Source organism: Poecilia reticulata, chromosome 21 (genome assembly GCF_904066995.2).
Source record: "Poecilia reticulata chromosome 21, P_reticulata-male-v2, whole genome shotgun sequence".
Classification (NCBI taxonomy): Eukaryota; Metazoa; Chordata; class Actinopteri; order Cyprinodontiformes; family Poeciliidae; genus Poecilia; species Poecilia reticulata.
In genome coordinates, this window is record NC_088850.1 from 5,896,519 (window position 1) to 5,912,359 (window position 15,841).

Below are 15,841 nucleotides of genomic sequence, written 5' to 3' on the forward strand. Positions count from 1 at the left end.
GTGTTTACAAACTGTAGAAATGACAGCTAGCAAACAACCAAACAGTTGGAGCTGCTGCATGTTACCATTGAGCTTCAGCGTATTCCCAAAGCATAAGTGTGTTTACAGGTCAAATTAAACAAGCACAACAATGACAAACAGTCCCAGGTGGCCTTTGTACTATTTATAGACATTATAAATATTAAATATATATTTATAGACGCAATATTTCTGTTATGAAGGTAAAGTAAAACTTAAATGTCCCTAAGGAGAGGTTTGGTCTCCAGACAGGAGTCACATCAGGTACAAACAACATGTCAAATAAAATAAATAAATAAAAGAATAAAGCACAAACAATTAGATATTTGATAACAAAGTCCAATATTTAAAATCAGGTCTGAGTATTTTACATGAGAAGTTGAAGATGAAAGGTTAAGTTCTTCCAATCATTTCTGTTTTGTTGCAAATTAAAATAATTTTAGTATCAATCTGCAAATCTTCTGACTTTTAACAAATCGTGTGTACAACTGAATGTAATTTGAACAAAAAAAGGTTTAAAGATATTATATTATTAAAAGACTGAGAAACATCTGTTAGTTAAGGAATATGTAACAAAACTAACAATGGGCCAAGTAATGAGCCGTGTGGAACTCCAGGGGTTAAAAACAGCTTTCACAGTAAAATGTAAATACACAGTAAATGTATTTATTAAATTTTACTAAGAAACGTCTAAACAGGACGAACACCTGCCCAATCTAGAGCCAGAAAATGTTTTTTTTTTTGTTTTGCAAAAAAAAAGCAAAATCAAGAGATGTTTTTACAAGTTAAAGGTGAAAGGTCATCGGTTCTTCCGATGGCTTTTTTCTGTTTTACTGGACATTAAAATAATTGAATTAAGAATCTTCTACTTCTACGGAGCTGATATGATTTAAGATAGATGTACAACTGAATGTGATACGAATATAAATGCTTAAATGTGAAAATGTTAGTGAAAGCATCAAAATGAAAATAATAATGGGCCAAATATTGAGCTTTGTGGAACTCCAGGGGTTAAAAATAGCTTTCACAGAAATGAACTTATCAAATTTTACTACGAAACGTCTAAAGAGGACGAACAATTCAGAGCCCGAAATGTCAGCCAGATGAACCAGTCTGTAAGAAAACAAAGTGCTCAGTGGTATTAAATGTCGGGTTAAGTGTCTTTTTTTAACATTCGAGGGATGTTAAAACATAAAACTCAGGTCTTCTTGATGAAATTAGCTAACAAGCTGCTGTGATTTAGCAAATTTAAATCTCCTCCGTGACATTTCAGTGACCCCTCAAATCAAAGTCTCTCGTTGGATGAAACACGAACATAGTTTCTGTCTCCCCGGTGTTAAATAATGAATAAGAGTTGGGTGTGGGACTTGTTTCTCACAAACCCAACCTTACGGGTGAGGCTACATGATGTCATCCACTCATATCAATAACAGCCTGGAAAACAATCTTCAGAAACTCCAATCTCAATGGAGTGGACTTCCTCCAGCCCTGTACCAGCCCAGTCCGCCGCCCGCTGCACAAGGACAGGACGTAACACTTTCGCAAACTGATTTACATCGAAATAAATAAAGGCCAAGACCAAACAATGTGCAGACCCAAAGGAGGAACCGGCGTCTCTCCGCTCAATCTATATCAGCCAATCCGGGCAAGCTGCAGGGCACGATAAGACGGGAGGGACCGCTGAGTCCAGGCATTGTGCTGCAGGTCGCCTCCTCTGGTTTGCTGGCACACTCTGAGGGAAACACAAAGAAACGGCAGCAGACCGAAAGGCAGATGAAGCAACAAGAAGTTATAAATACATGAGCGGAGACGAACAATCACCATTCTCAAATCAGGCACGGATTTGTCAGAAACGACTCTGAAGGTTCTGATGAAGATTGTTCTTTTGTTTGTTTGTTTTGTGAAAAAGTAACGTAAGCTTTCCTGAACTTTTCCATATCGTCACCTTCCTGAAATAATAGCCTAAAGTCACATTTTCCAAAAATTACATAGGCAAAAAGAAACAAAATAAAATTAAAATAAATTAAATGTCTTTTGAAACAAAAGAAGTTTTAGGCAATAATTTAAATTCTTGTTTCAAATGTACAGCTCTAAAAAAAAACTAAGAGGCCACTGCACTGAACCTGTTATCCTGGTTATTCTAAAAATATTGATTTCTAAACTCTTCCTGAGTTAAAACATTACTATTGTTGTTTCTAAATTAATTTGAACTTGTTTTCTTTGCATTATTTGAGCTCTGAAAGCTCTGGCTTCTTTTTGTTATTTTGACCATTTCTCTTTTTCTGCTAATAAATACTACATTTTTGCTTGTAATTTCAGAGACATGTTGTCAGTAGCTCTAAAAGAACAATGTTCATTTTACTCAAACATAAACCAAGAGTAAAATAAGAGAAACTTAGGATTTTAAGTGATCTCTGAATTTTTTCAGAGCTGTATTGTATTTCTATTCTGCATCATAGACCAACATAAAAGTAATGTATAAGTCTGATAACTTTGGTTTCTTTAAAATAAATCTGAAAAGTCTACACTCGTGTTCTGCAGCGTCTTTCTTCCTGTCGACTCCGACTGTCTCATCTTTGCTTGATGAAAAGCGGCCATGTTGGGAGGATCATACGAACCGTTTTCCTTCATACAGAAAATATTATGATTTTCTCTTCAGTTCCTCGTCACTACTCCTGCTGAAATCAGTCATCTTTCCAGATACAAAGATCATTTTACTTGCTAGAAAATATATTATTTTATCTACACTGTAAAACAGTTGAAGGTGATTTAACTTAAAAATAAACGTCCACCTGCTGCCGTCAAATGCAACTTAAGTCAACAAGAAAACCGTTTTGGTTTTAACTCAAAAATTAAAGTTCACAAAGTTGATTTAACAACAAGAGACACGTTTTCTAAACATAAGTTAACATGCTACATTAACTTAATGCTGCATTAACTTAACTTAAAGCAGCATTAAGTTAAAATGAAGAGAAAAAAACTAATTAAAGAGCCACATTTCTCTATTATTTTACTCACAATATCAAGTTAACATTTTACTTTAGAATAATTTAATTTCTTGTTTCAAATTGCATGAACAAAATTTCTGATCTAATAATGAATTTTATAAAATTCTGCTGAAAAACATTTAGTGTGAACAGGACGTTATCCTCAAACATTAAAATAAACATTTATTTAAAATAAAAACACAAGAGTCAAATCAATGTTCCGTCTCAGGATACAAAAACATGCCACTAAGGATTCTGGGAAATAGTTCCCGCTCCTGTCTTTTTCCTCTTTCTGTTTTTCAATTGCTAATCTAAAACCTCCACTTTATTCAACTCTTGGAGTTTTGACAAAATTAATAAAAGTTACTGCTGTAAGTTTCTCTTTCACAAACTCACATTTAGGTTCAAAATCTAAAACTCAACTAGTAGAAACAACTAAATGCGGCTCAAATGTTTTACAGTGTACAGTAATACTAAAGCAAATGAACAAGCTGTGAAGTACAACAATAGTTTTACTGCTTGGTGACAAATTCTCCGACTCGAATCTGCTGGAACATCAGAAAAACTTTGGACGATTTAAGGCAGAAAATAATTTCTACTTCTGTTTGCCAGCCTCTAACGGTGCATCCTCTGCTGGGCCTCATGTGAACATCACCTACAAAGAGGTTTTTCCATGAGTCTTATCAGCCCTCAGTGAGAAACGGTGGCGCCCGTAACGTGCTAATCCCGTCCATGCGGGCGGCGGGTCCACAGCGGTCAGAACCAATTAGTGCTTCCACTCAGACGATGCAGCTCAGACGTCTATGGGATTCATCCAACGCCAAACCTGGAGCCTCTAAAAGCCACTTTATCTATATTTTTGTCTGTCCTCAAATTTTCCATTTATTCAATAGTCTAAATTATTGTAACTTTAAAATGATTTTAAATGCTTTTAAAGTTAAAAACATAAAAATAAGCAGTAGAAACTAATGCTTTTACATTTTTTCTTTAAATATACTTTTTTAGAACACAAAAGCTAAAAAAAAGTATCTATAATTAAAGTTTTTGTACTAATTTTAAAAATACATGTGTGAAACCTCAGAGTATTAACTAGTTACGTTTACTTGAGTAACGTTTTGCAAAAAATGTACTTTTACTGCGTTGTAGTAACTTCATTATGAAGTATCGCTTTTCTTTCTTGAGTACAATTTCTGGATACTCTACCCTAGGGGTGTCCAAAGTGCGGCCCGGGGGCCATTTGTGGCCTTTGGACTGAGTTTGTGTGGCCCCCAACAGCAGTTTGGCCCCATACAGTTTGAAGAAACCAACCAATCAGAGACAGGAGGCGGGTCTTAGTGGTGTCAATCAATATCATGAACACGCTGTTAAATGTGTTAATGGCAGAGAAACAACTTAACATTAAAGAAAATGGTTTATCTCCCGTCATCAGTGGTCATGCTAACTAGCTTTAGCATTAACAACAGGATCTGCTGATGAGGAAAAGCAGCACACAAATGAGCATGATTAACAGCGATAAAACTCTTCTGGTTCTGATTCACTGTTTCTAGTTAGGCACTGAGAGAAGACAGAGGAGTTAGATTTTTTTCACAGATTATCTCAAGACATAGTGACAGTTTCAACAAAAATATTAAAATATACATATATGTATATATATATTTTTAATAAAAGTTACATACTGCAGCTTTAAATGAAGTTTTAGTACTAAATAGAAGAAATTTACCACAAAATATTTTAGAATTTGGTGTTTACAGAAAATTCCAGCTTAATACTTGAAGTGTAAGGATGATCAAGCATGCTGCATTTTCCTACATCACCAACTCTGACAATGACCCAATCTGAATATTCTGATCCCAGAACACATTAGTGCCGTAAAACCCATACAGCTAGTTTTAGAGGTGAAAACGCCTGCCGTTGTCTATCCATAGCAAAGTTTATCAGTCAGGGTCAAGCAGGGATTTAGGCCTGGGCTTTGGGGAATGCACTTAACCAAGGTGGCAGCTGCGTCTCTGTTAGCGGGCCCAGGGTGTGGGTCAAGGTGGCCGCTTTCCGCCCACCCAGCAGTCTGGACGCTCAGCCGCCTTGGGTCTTGTCCAGGAGACGCTCCTAAGTCCTAAATCCCACCACCAGCGCTTGGACTTCAAAATAGCACCCACATCCACAGGGTGCTTGATAAGATCGCAGAGATGTGCACTTTGTGTCTTTGAGGTGTGTTGGGAGGTGATTGAGAAGCTGACATAGGCTATGTTCACACTGCAGCCTGAAGTGACCCAAATACAATTTTTTGTGAAATCAAATTTTTTATGCGTGGTCTCTCACACTTCCAAAAAATTAAGAGACCACTTAAAATGCTCAGTTTCTCTTATTTTACTTTTCATAAGTGTATGTTTGAGTAAAATGAACATTGTTCTTTTACTCTATGAACTACTGATAACATGTCTCCAAAATTACAAGCAAACATTTAGTATTTATTTGCAGAAAATGAGAAATGGTCAAAATAAGAAAAAAGATGCAGAGCTTTCAGACCTAAAATAATGCTAAGGCAACACGTTCATATTCATTTAAAAACAACAATACTAATGTTTTAACTCAGGAAGAGTTCAGGAATCAATGTTTGGTGGAATAACCGGGAGGTTTTCAATGGATTTCAATACAGTGGGCTCTTTATTTTTTCCAGAGCTATATGTGATATCCAGTGTGAACTGCAAACAACCTGAAAGTGTCCCGCATGCGCAGTGGAGGGCGCAATAGCGTCACACTTAGCGTGCTCAGTGTTTTCCCAACCGTCCCAAAAACCGGAAGAAGAAGAAATACTGTGTTTGCGGAAGTAAACTTAGATGCTAACGGTGGAGCATATTTTACGATTTTAAAGTTGTTGTCCGACCGCAGCCAGCACAGTAACAATTTAATCCTCATTACCGTCCGCCATGGTCGTTGTTTTTCTTCCCGCTCACACGTATCAGGACGCAGAATAGTGACGTTTGTCGAGTATCGATGACGTTCAGGTCGGACGAACGCGACCTGACAGTTCAGATTCAGGTCACATTTGAAAAGATCAGGTACGTATCGGATATCCAAGTGTCCTGGGTCTCATTCGGAAAAAAATACGATCTCTGTTGTTCAGACTGTTATGAAAAGATCAGATACAGGTCGCATTAAGACAAAAAAAAAAAAAAAATCGTAATTGGGTCACTTCAGGCTGCAGTGTGATCGGAGCCTTAAAGGAGTGATGGCGACAGGACGGAGTCATTAACTGATCCGCTGCAGGGCTTTCTTGTGTTCAAATATATTACATTTAAAAACTAAATGTTGATTTAAACGAGCCAGCAGTTTTTTCACATCACTGGCTTTCCGTGAAAGTTGAAAACCTTCCATTTTGTGCCCTTGTATTTTTAGAAAAAGCTGTTATTGTTTTCCTCTCCTGTGGCTTGCATGCCCCAGGATGTGTTCAAGGTCAGTATTCCTGTTTTGTCATCATTATTGTACAAGAGAATAGGCACCTCAGCCACAATGCTCAGGGTTTAGTGGGTTTCCTGGTACATGTTAGTCTTCTGCAGAAACAAACAGACCTGAGGGGGTTTCAGGCTGAATGCTAAGGTGACTACAGATGTTTGAAATAATTCATACTCAGCAGGAAGTTACAGTGAAGTAATCTACCTTACAGATCTGAACCAAAATGGACGCCAGCACTTGGTATGTTACAAAGTCTGGATGATAGCTCAAATTTCTGTGGCGGTTGTTGGTCTTATTATGGATAATCATTGAATAATAAAATAATCCTGTTTGTAAACTTACAAAAAACACAATAAGATTTTATCAACAAACCCCAATGAAAGAACCATCCATTAATTATATGCCTTATTTTTTCATTCCTTCTGTGTTACTATAACCACTAGTAGATTATTATTATTTAATGCCATTATTATCATAATTAGTTTTTACTATATAACTAAGATCATGTAAGTACATTATATGGTACATATACATTGGCAATAAGTTAATTATTCGCATGCCATATGTGCGATTGTTTTTTAACTATTATTATTATTATTATTATTATTATTACTATTAATCCATCCATCCATCCATTTTCTTACACCCTTGTCCCTCAGTGGGGTCGGGAGGGTTGCTGGTGCCCATCTCCAGCTAACGTTCCGGGCAAGAGGCGGGGTCACCCTGGACAGGTCGCCAGTCTGTCGCAGGGCAACACAGAGACACACAGGACACACAACCATGCACACACACACACACACTCACACCTAGGGGCAATTTGGAAAGGCCATTACTATTAATAATAGTAATAATTATTACTCTCATTGTCCTGCTATGAGACAGTTTGTAGTCATTTTGTTTGTTTTGCTGGTTCTTTAGCACATTAAATTAACTGGCATATGAATACCACAACATACTTTTATTACATATTTCTGATGAGTACTGATAATTAAATTGAGATAAGGGATAAGATTAAATAAGTGTTCACTTCTTCCTGCTCTTTTTCGAACAGAAAAGTAGTTGTGAGCTTATTATTTTTAAAACGCTGCAACAATTTAAACAATTTGACTGAAAAGGTGCAGGCAGAAGCAAATGGCTTACATTAATGTCTCTCATACTCAAACTAAACTAAATTATCCCTTTATCACTCATTACAATGTTTAAAAAAACAAAACATTCCATTTCTTACATATGAATTACGAAACAGTCATAAAACGAAAGAAAAGAATCCAAAACCAAAACAGATGAAACAATATTTTTCTTTGTTATTATTATTATTGTCTTTATATTTACACATTGCCCGTTTAGTGTTCAGATGGATCTATATGGATGATTGATTGATGTTCAGTTTTTTATGGCATACCGATTTTACCTTTTGGTTAAAAACTTGTTTATGTCGATATGTAACATGCTCTTTTTAAATTGTTAAATAATTAAATAAAGAAAACAAAACAAATAAACATATTTGTAGGTTCATAGTAACTATCCTTATTTTTGTATAAGAACTATGTCATTTATTGTTGTTTTATGTGTGGATGTACAGTTATGTCACCCCAGAGATTAAATAAAATATTTTTGCGAGTGGAAGGTCTGTGTCGTTGTCCCTATCTTTGAAGTTTGACTCTCCGGGTCTCCTGCTGAGCAAAATCCTATTTTAACAAGTCAGAGCCGTTGTGTTTTACCTATAGGATGAGCAGAGAATGTGGCAACACACAGTCCTTAAATGTGTGTTGGAGAAATAGGGGTGAGGGGCGGGACTTGGACCCCCCACATCCACCCCTCTGGGAGCACATGCCAGCAGAGCTAATTATCCGCCAGGGAAGTCCAATAATGACGCGCTCCAAAGCCCCCCGAACAGCATTTACTCATTTACAGAGGACCTGCGGTACAGTTCAGTGTATTAGAGGTAGGGGTGATGGACACTATGGTAACAACTGTGAGGAGACATCGCTTCTGTTTAGCCACAAATATTCTAATTATATGGACCCCCTGCATGGTTACATCCGGAAATTTGGCGCAGGCGCACAACGCTGGGGGGTAGAAAGACGATTTTTTTTTTAACATGGCCTCCATAACCGCGCTGCTGCGGTAACACAAAAAGAAACCAGGAGCTGTAGGCATTATTAAATTAGTGCTAAAGAATAACTCAAAACCACATTTTTTTTCTCTCGCTCTCCGTTTGTCTGTTTCGGCTACGCTACACCCAGGCTCGTTGTCATAGCAACTGAAACAACGCCACTTTGGTAGAAATACCGCTGCTATTAGCTAAGCTAACAATGCGGTTGATTAGCTAATTTAATAAACCACTGCTCTACTGAGGATCTGTCTAAATCGGCCTTTTTTATTTTGTAGCTGAACCGAAACACATAAAATTTCACATCTACATGTAACTGTTGTCAAAGTCAAGTGAGAATTACTGAACTACTTCCCTCGCTATTTTTTTCTTAAGTTTTTCCTGACCTTGTTAGCTTGTTGTCAAAACAGTGTCACGTTTTTCTTTTATACAGCAGGCATACATTTTAAGATTTAGCGCTTTTCATTGACAACATCCCGCCTTGGGCTGCCACCTTATGGTGGTGGAGGGGTTTGAGTGTCCCAATGATCCTAGGACCTATGCTGTCTGGGGCTTTAACTTACCAGCTAAAACCAATGGTAGTCATTGTCAGCAGGCACCTTTTTGCCCTCCAACGTGGGCAAAAAGGTGTTGACTTTTAGCGCGTGTCCATACGCTAAAAGGAGTCCATACTCTGCTATAACTGTAACCAGAGTAGTTAAATATAAAAGCAACGGTCAAAATAAAAATAAATGGTCAGAGATCATTTCCATTTGTCATGATAAGGCATCAAAGCATTTACACTTTATAAGATTGTTCTTAAAAATCTTCTCTCAAATTGTTTTAATTAATCAAAAATATTTATTTCTGGTATGAAGTAGCTTGTCTTGACGCAAATGTGTGTATTTTTAGACTTCACACCTTTGATCAAACAATGTAAAATTAACATCTGAGCAAAATAAAAAGTTAATGAAGAAATTTAAACAGTGTGGGAAATCATATTAAGATTTGGTGAAAATGAAGTGAAGTTAACAAACCATAATCTGAATCTAACCCCCTTGGTAGCATCACACTTACTCTCATTTGGATACATTTTGATGGAAGAAGAGTCTAAAATGGAAATGGAGCAGGTATAAATTTAGAACCATGCCACTGATTACAAATTGACCTAGATGTTGGCTGAGGATGAACTGATTAGCCCTTATACGAGTTGCTTATCAGACTTTTATTTGCCATCTACTTACTCCTTTTACAATATGGCGATGCACAAATTATCCTTCATCATATCTTCATAAGACTCATATTTATATGACTTCATTTTTTCCTATTATTTTTGCCATTTGGTACAGTGATTGTTTTATTGAAGTCGTTTCCTTGCAGCCCAGCTTTGTTTGCACTGGACTGAAGCCGTCACAGTTGGACTGCAGCAGCACTCGGATAATTATCAGAAGACATGGATGAGTAGTTGCCTGGATAAATTACCTCACCAAGGTCAGAGCGGGAGACCTGAGGTGAATCACTGATCAGAGATATATATGCTAGGCACTCATTACTGCAACAAGAGTGATTGCAGTTTTATTCTAAATTAACGTTTCATGTAAAAGTGACAGTTTTTACATGAGGTTTGAAAACATTTACAATTTAAACTTTTTCTGGAGTGAATCACCATTTTTTTTTTTTATCTCTATGTGGATTTAAACCATCAAACAAACAAAACATTGTGTTGTTTTTGGTCATCCCAGTTTTAGATCCTCATTTCTTTTTGTTGTCAGCAGTAGACACTGATGTGGTTACTCAGGTGAAATACTGCACCTGGACAAGGATGTAAACAGATTTAAAACCCGTTTGCCGAAGGCTAAACGTCCCACTTTACAGGATTAAAGCTCTAAAGTGACAACATGCACGGCTAATTTACAAAAATAGTGATTTATTACACCTTACAAGACGTACAAAAACATTACGTAGCACAAGAATAAACTTACTTTACATAATTAAGTCATGTGAACATAAAAGACATTTTTAAAGATCTGCTGTGGTTTGAATCAAACCTTTGCTATTCGACACAAAAATATTTTTTAATATTGTTACGAGAGAGGTTGTTTTAGACCTAAATTACTTTAAAATTAAAACATGAAAATGTTGATAGGAAGCAAAAATATCTCACCCCAAAAGAGATTTGAAGCATTTACAGCATATGTGTCAAACCTCAAGGTGCACGGGACAAAAACGGCCCGTTATGGCTATTTCTGCGGCCCTCCAGAACCAAGAGACACAGAAATAGAACTTCAAAATAATAGTTATGTGTTTAAATATTATTTTATCAGTCAAATTTAATTTGTTTTTGCTTGTAGAAACAACTTGGCTGCTAAATATTAAATTTAGCATCCAAATGTAATCAAAATTTGATTAAAATTGCTACAACTTTTGAGGGCTACAACATTTTAACTTTGTGAGTGTTAGTTTAATTAATAATAATTTATTAATAATTTCTACCTGAACCAACACTTTGAGTAGATTAATGATGTGGGACAAAAATAAAAATAAGTTTGAGTTAAAGACTTCACATGAGTCTTATTGCCTTTTTCTTAGCTGAGTAAGATGCAACAGTATGCCAGAGATAATAGCTGCTAATGTTAAAAGGAAATGGAAGTTGCTCTTTAAGATATTGGAACGTTTCTTGTTTATTCCACATGAAAACTTGAAATTGCAGAAAAATGAAGACACACTGCACCACAACCAGCTAAGAGACGATGCTAATTCTTAATAGAAACACAGTTTTTCCAATATGTCTGCGATGAAAAACATTTAAAATGAAAATCGGACAGAATGAGTCTTTGAGCTGAAGAGGGTTTAACCTTGTTTGCTTGACTCTGATGAAACAGAATCCATTAAACCGCCCGTATGGTTCTTAATAACAACTTGGCTCAAAATAATTGCTGCAGATCCTCAGTGATCTAATATTTCAGTCTCTGTTTGATGCTATTATGTTTTTTTCTTCTTCCAATTGCTCAGAAATCCCTGCAGAGCTTTAATGCACGGCTCGTGTTTTACTGCAGAGTAAAACAAACATCATAAAGCCGAATTTGATCAAAAACAAAGAATAGAAATAAACACAATCAGAAATACTCTGACCAGATTTGCACCTGGATTTGGTTTATAGGGATTTTATAGCACTTAAAAAAACATTTCCAACAAAACACTAATATTGGAAAACCGATCTTTTACGACTCTTGCAATGCAAATGCAAGTTCCACGTTATTTGTGAAAGTCCCTTTAGCAAAATATAATTATTGGATAGTTTCTCATTATCAGGGAAAAGATTATAATAATAAAAATTGTGATTTAGTGTGGTAAACTCCAACTGATGATGTTTTACAACCTCAAAAGCTGAGTGCATGTCAGGAACTGTTATATTTTTCTGTTTTTTCTGCTGCTGGTTTCACGAGATCATCAAAGAATATCAGAAAATTTGGACCTTTTGATGACTGAAATTGTCCTGTCCTGTTAGTGTTTGGAGGTACAATTACACCATTTGATTAAAGAAACATTTATGAAAGTGAAATAAAATAAAAATAACAATAAAAAAAAAAAATCAACATTTAGAGTTGCAGGAACTGTTGGTTTCTTTGGTTTCTTTTTGATGCTGTATTTTTTGCCACTTTTGTTACTTTGTTAAATATACAAAAAAAGAAAAAAAAAAATCCATATCTGTTATTTTCACCTCAGGTCAGCTGGTAATTGTGGTGGAGGATGTGTGATGCTGTGGGCCTTTTTCTACACTAAATTTACTAAACTCCCAATTAAAGTGTCATTTTTTGTTTAATACCAGGAGACATTTATCTTTTTTTAGCAACTTTGAGTCTTGAGTGAAACAAGCGATAAATTTCGTAACATCAAATTGTAGGTATGATGGAGTTATTTAACAAGAAATAAAGCAAAATACAGATAAGAGGTTAAAAACTGTCTCTGTAATCTGTATTTAAATCAAACTGACATTTCAACCACACTCTTCAATAAATGACAAATCTTTTCAGCTGATCGATTAAAATGAAATTGAGGTGACCTCATGAAGCTGCTGCTCTTCCATTTGGCTTGACAGCAGCCATTGTTCTCAGGAGAGGGAGGGATGAACGTGTCTCCCACAACGGCTCACTGGAGTGTGACGGCTTGGAAAGTGCACTTTGACCCCTGACGCTGCAGCTCAGGGAGGGACCTTCACTGCCCACCCCCTGCCTGCCATCCTTTTTGGATCCGTCCCTGTTAGACTGGTCCTGACTGTGATAAATCTCTTTCTGTGTTGCTTAGTCTAGTCAGTCTGCTGCTATTTGATTGATAAGATAAATAAATTGTGAACTAGTTTATCTAAAAACAATGATAGTAGAGAGTGAGAGAATTAACTTAGACTGAACATTGTGCGCTTGAAACATGAATCCAAGTGACTGGATGTGATCTAAACAGAAATATGATCCAAGGTTTGCTGTTTGGGTTAATTATTCTTAAAAACAAAGCAAAGGAAAGTCGGTACGAGTTGTACGTCTTTCAGAAAAGGTAATGGATTCGTGATTTACAGCCTTATACTGCCCTCTAACGTTTAAACTCGGTATGACAAGCTGAGCAGAACTAATGTTGCACTAAATGGCAGAGAAATGCAACAAACTGCTCGTCATTAAAGGAAATACAAAACGTGACATATGCGCAAGACTAAACAAAAGAAAAAAAAGATACTTTTTAAAAAAAGAAATCTAGGGAAAATGAATAAAAAAAATTAAAAAGATGTAATTATGTCATAAAATTTAATAAACTGGAAGGCTGGAGATGCGTTTTTGTTTTGATAAGTTAAAACAAAAAAGAATAATTTGAATGTTCACTCACAATATTTAGTTTTAACAGAAACACTGAAACTGTTTGACTTTCTAGCGTAGAAAGAAAACATTTATGCTCTTTTTATGTCATCGACGCTGATCTTTATGTTTTATTTGAGGAAAGATCTCTGTATGCTAGCCTGGCGGCTTTCTCCAAATCAATTTTGTTAGCATTTTATAATAATAATATTGTGATTTCGTGGGAACTGTTCCCTCATGTTTACTGGTTTTTGTTTACATAAATGTGACATTTTGTACATTTAAAAAACGACATTGTACAAACAAGATTTTTGTTTTACGTTTTTGATGCTTTGAGGTTTAGAAACAGAATTTTCTTAATGATCTGATCTTAAACCAAAGTGAGTTACTGTAGAAAAACATTAATCTTTTATTTCAACATAAAATCTCACATTAATATGTACAGATATATATTTTTAGTTACGCTAAGAGTTCTTCTGCCTCTTTCAGAGCTCTCTCCATTTCAGCAGCCTCCTGAGAGAAATTCTCTCTTTCTTGCTTCATAAGTTCTCGCGCTTTAGTGACGTCCTCCATTGTTGCTTGGATTTCCTAAAAATGACATTAAAACCTCAGCCGAGCTAAACAGAAACGTTGCGACAGGATCATAGAGGAGAGAGAAGACGAAGACTTGCCTGAAGCTGAGTACGCTGTTGTGATGCAAAGTCCCCAAAAGCCTTTAATTCCCTCAGCAGATCGGTGGAAACACTCTGAAATTTAAGCAGTTATGCGCCGTTGTAGGCATGTTGTCATGTTTGTGAGACTATACACACACATAATAAAGTGAAAGGGAGATTAATAAAAACATACCATAACTTCTTTCCTTTCGTCTTCGTTCAGTCTCGCTGCATCTCCAACTCGTTCCCCTAACACTAAAACATTAAAGTCATGTTTATTATGACAGGCAACGTTACAAAGGGTAAAATTAAAGATTTAAATTGAAAATGATCTTTTTCACCTGGGTCTATCTTGGCAGAAACTAGGAGCGTGTGACAGTCCTGCAGGTTTTTCTGAAACTCTACATTCTCCTTCTGAAGCTCGTCGAGTTGCAGCTCCAACTCTTCAACTCTTTGCTGTGATATAAAATGTATATTAAAAGAACACGAACTAAAAGACGATAAATGTTTGCTTCGTTTAGTTCTTTACCTGCTTCTCTGACAGGTTTTTCTGTAGCTCCTCCTTTGCAGCCACCAGGTTCTGATTTTGCTCCTTCAGCTCCACCTGTTGCCCATATCTGGTTGAAACTCTGCAGAACAAAAAAGGGACATACAAATATGTTGAACACAATAAAAATCTCTAGTGTCTGCTGAACATTAACATCATGTAATATAATGCATGACTTACCCCTTGTGAACTTTAGGAGCAACATTTTTCCTGAAACACAATAAATTATAATAAATATGAAATGAAACTAGCTGAATTTAGAGATTTTTTTTATTTAATTTTGTTGTTACCTTGGGACATTTTCCCTTGAATTTTTAATATTTGAGTCTGTTTTCTGAACGGTTCTTGCCTCTGTTGGTAAATGTGTACCTGTAAATATGGATATCCATTAGCATTACTTCAACAAAAGCTAATTTAAACTTAAACATCAAAATATCCATGAAAAAGATCATAAAAAGTTCACCTCTTGGAATTTTTGAAGACATTACGTTTTCCTCAGAGTGACGTCAATGCCAATAATAATAATAAAAACACCTGCATTAAGAGGAAACATTAAAATAAGCTTAAAAAAATTAGGATGATGGGAAAATATATATTTTTTCTTTGGCTACTACCACATTTAAGACAAGAAAAAAACACAAATCCTAATTCTTAAAGGAATATCACATTAGACAGACATTTAAAAAAAATACACTACCGATACAATTTGAAGATATTTCTCAGATACAGCAAAGATAACCGCTAAATAAATAGTGCAGAAAAAAAGACTCAACATATGTGTGTGGCACCACAATAACACATTTTAATCCTCCAAACCGGCCATTTCTATCAGTTAAATATGTACCCTTTTACACTTTGCGCGAATAATTTTATCCGAAAGTACACAATTAACGGCATGTTGCTCAAACCGAGTCAACTGACAGACATAAATGTAACATTTGCTGCTGCGATTCAAAAACGCCGGGTCAGTTTACAGTTTGGCAGGTATAAAGTAACCCATAAACACTGTTAAAACATACAAAAACGTTAATTAACAACCAAAGAAAGAGAATAAACAATTACCTGTTAGAAGACTCAGTGAGAGGTTTTCAACAACAGTCACAAATTTCAAATATGTCCCGCCCTCTATGGTCATTTCCGATTTGGCAACTGTTTCCGGTGTAAATAAATTACAAGTTTTTTTTTTTTTTTATTTTTTTTTAGAAAATATTATTAAGGCTAAATCTTATGTAAATTTTTTTACATATTTTGCT

The 15,841-nt window shown here is 35.8% G+C and overlaps 1 protein-coding gene across 1 annotated transcript; it reads right to left on the reverse strand.

The window, feature by feature from the left end:
• Positions 1-13,773: 13,773 nt before the first annotated feature.
• On the reverse strand, positions 13,774-15,754 carry knstrn (kinetochore localized astrin (SPAG5) binding protein). Its single transcript, XM_081602445.1, has 9 exons — positions 15,651-15,754; positions 15,052-15,122; positions 14,879-14,957; positions 14,769-14,798; positions 14,571-14,670; positions 14,383-14,497; positions 14,235-14,296; positions 14,060-14,134; positions 13,774-13,976 (listed from the first exon to the last, which is right to left on the reverse strand). The coding sequence occupies exons 2-9, from the start codon at positions 15,071-15,073 to the stop codon at positions 13,848-13,850; spliced, it is 612 nt and encodes a 203-aa protein (XP_081458571.1). The 5' UTR covers positions 15,074-15,122; positions 15,651-15,754; the 3' UTR covers positions 13,774-13,847.
• Between the last annotated feature and the right edge of the window lie 87 nt (positions 15,755-15,841).

Coding starts and splice junctions, on each gene's coding strand:
- knstrn (XM_081602445.1), bottom strand. CDS start 15,073: ATGTCTTCAAAAATTCCAAGAG. Junction 14,671..14,768: donor GCTCCTAAAGTTCACAAGGG/GTAAGTCATGCA, acceptor TTTGTTCTGCAG/AGTTTCAACCAGATATGGGC. Junction 14,498..14,570: donor AAAACCTGTCAGAGAAGCAG/GTAAAGAACTAA, acceptor TTTATATCACAG/CAAAGAGTTGAAGAGTTGGA.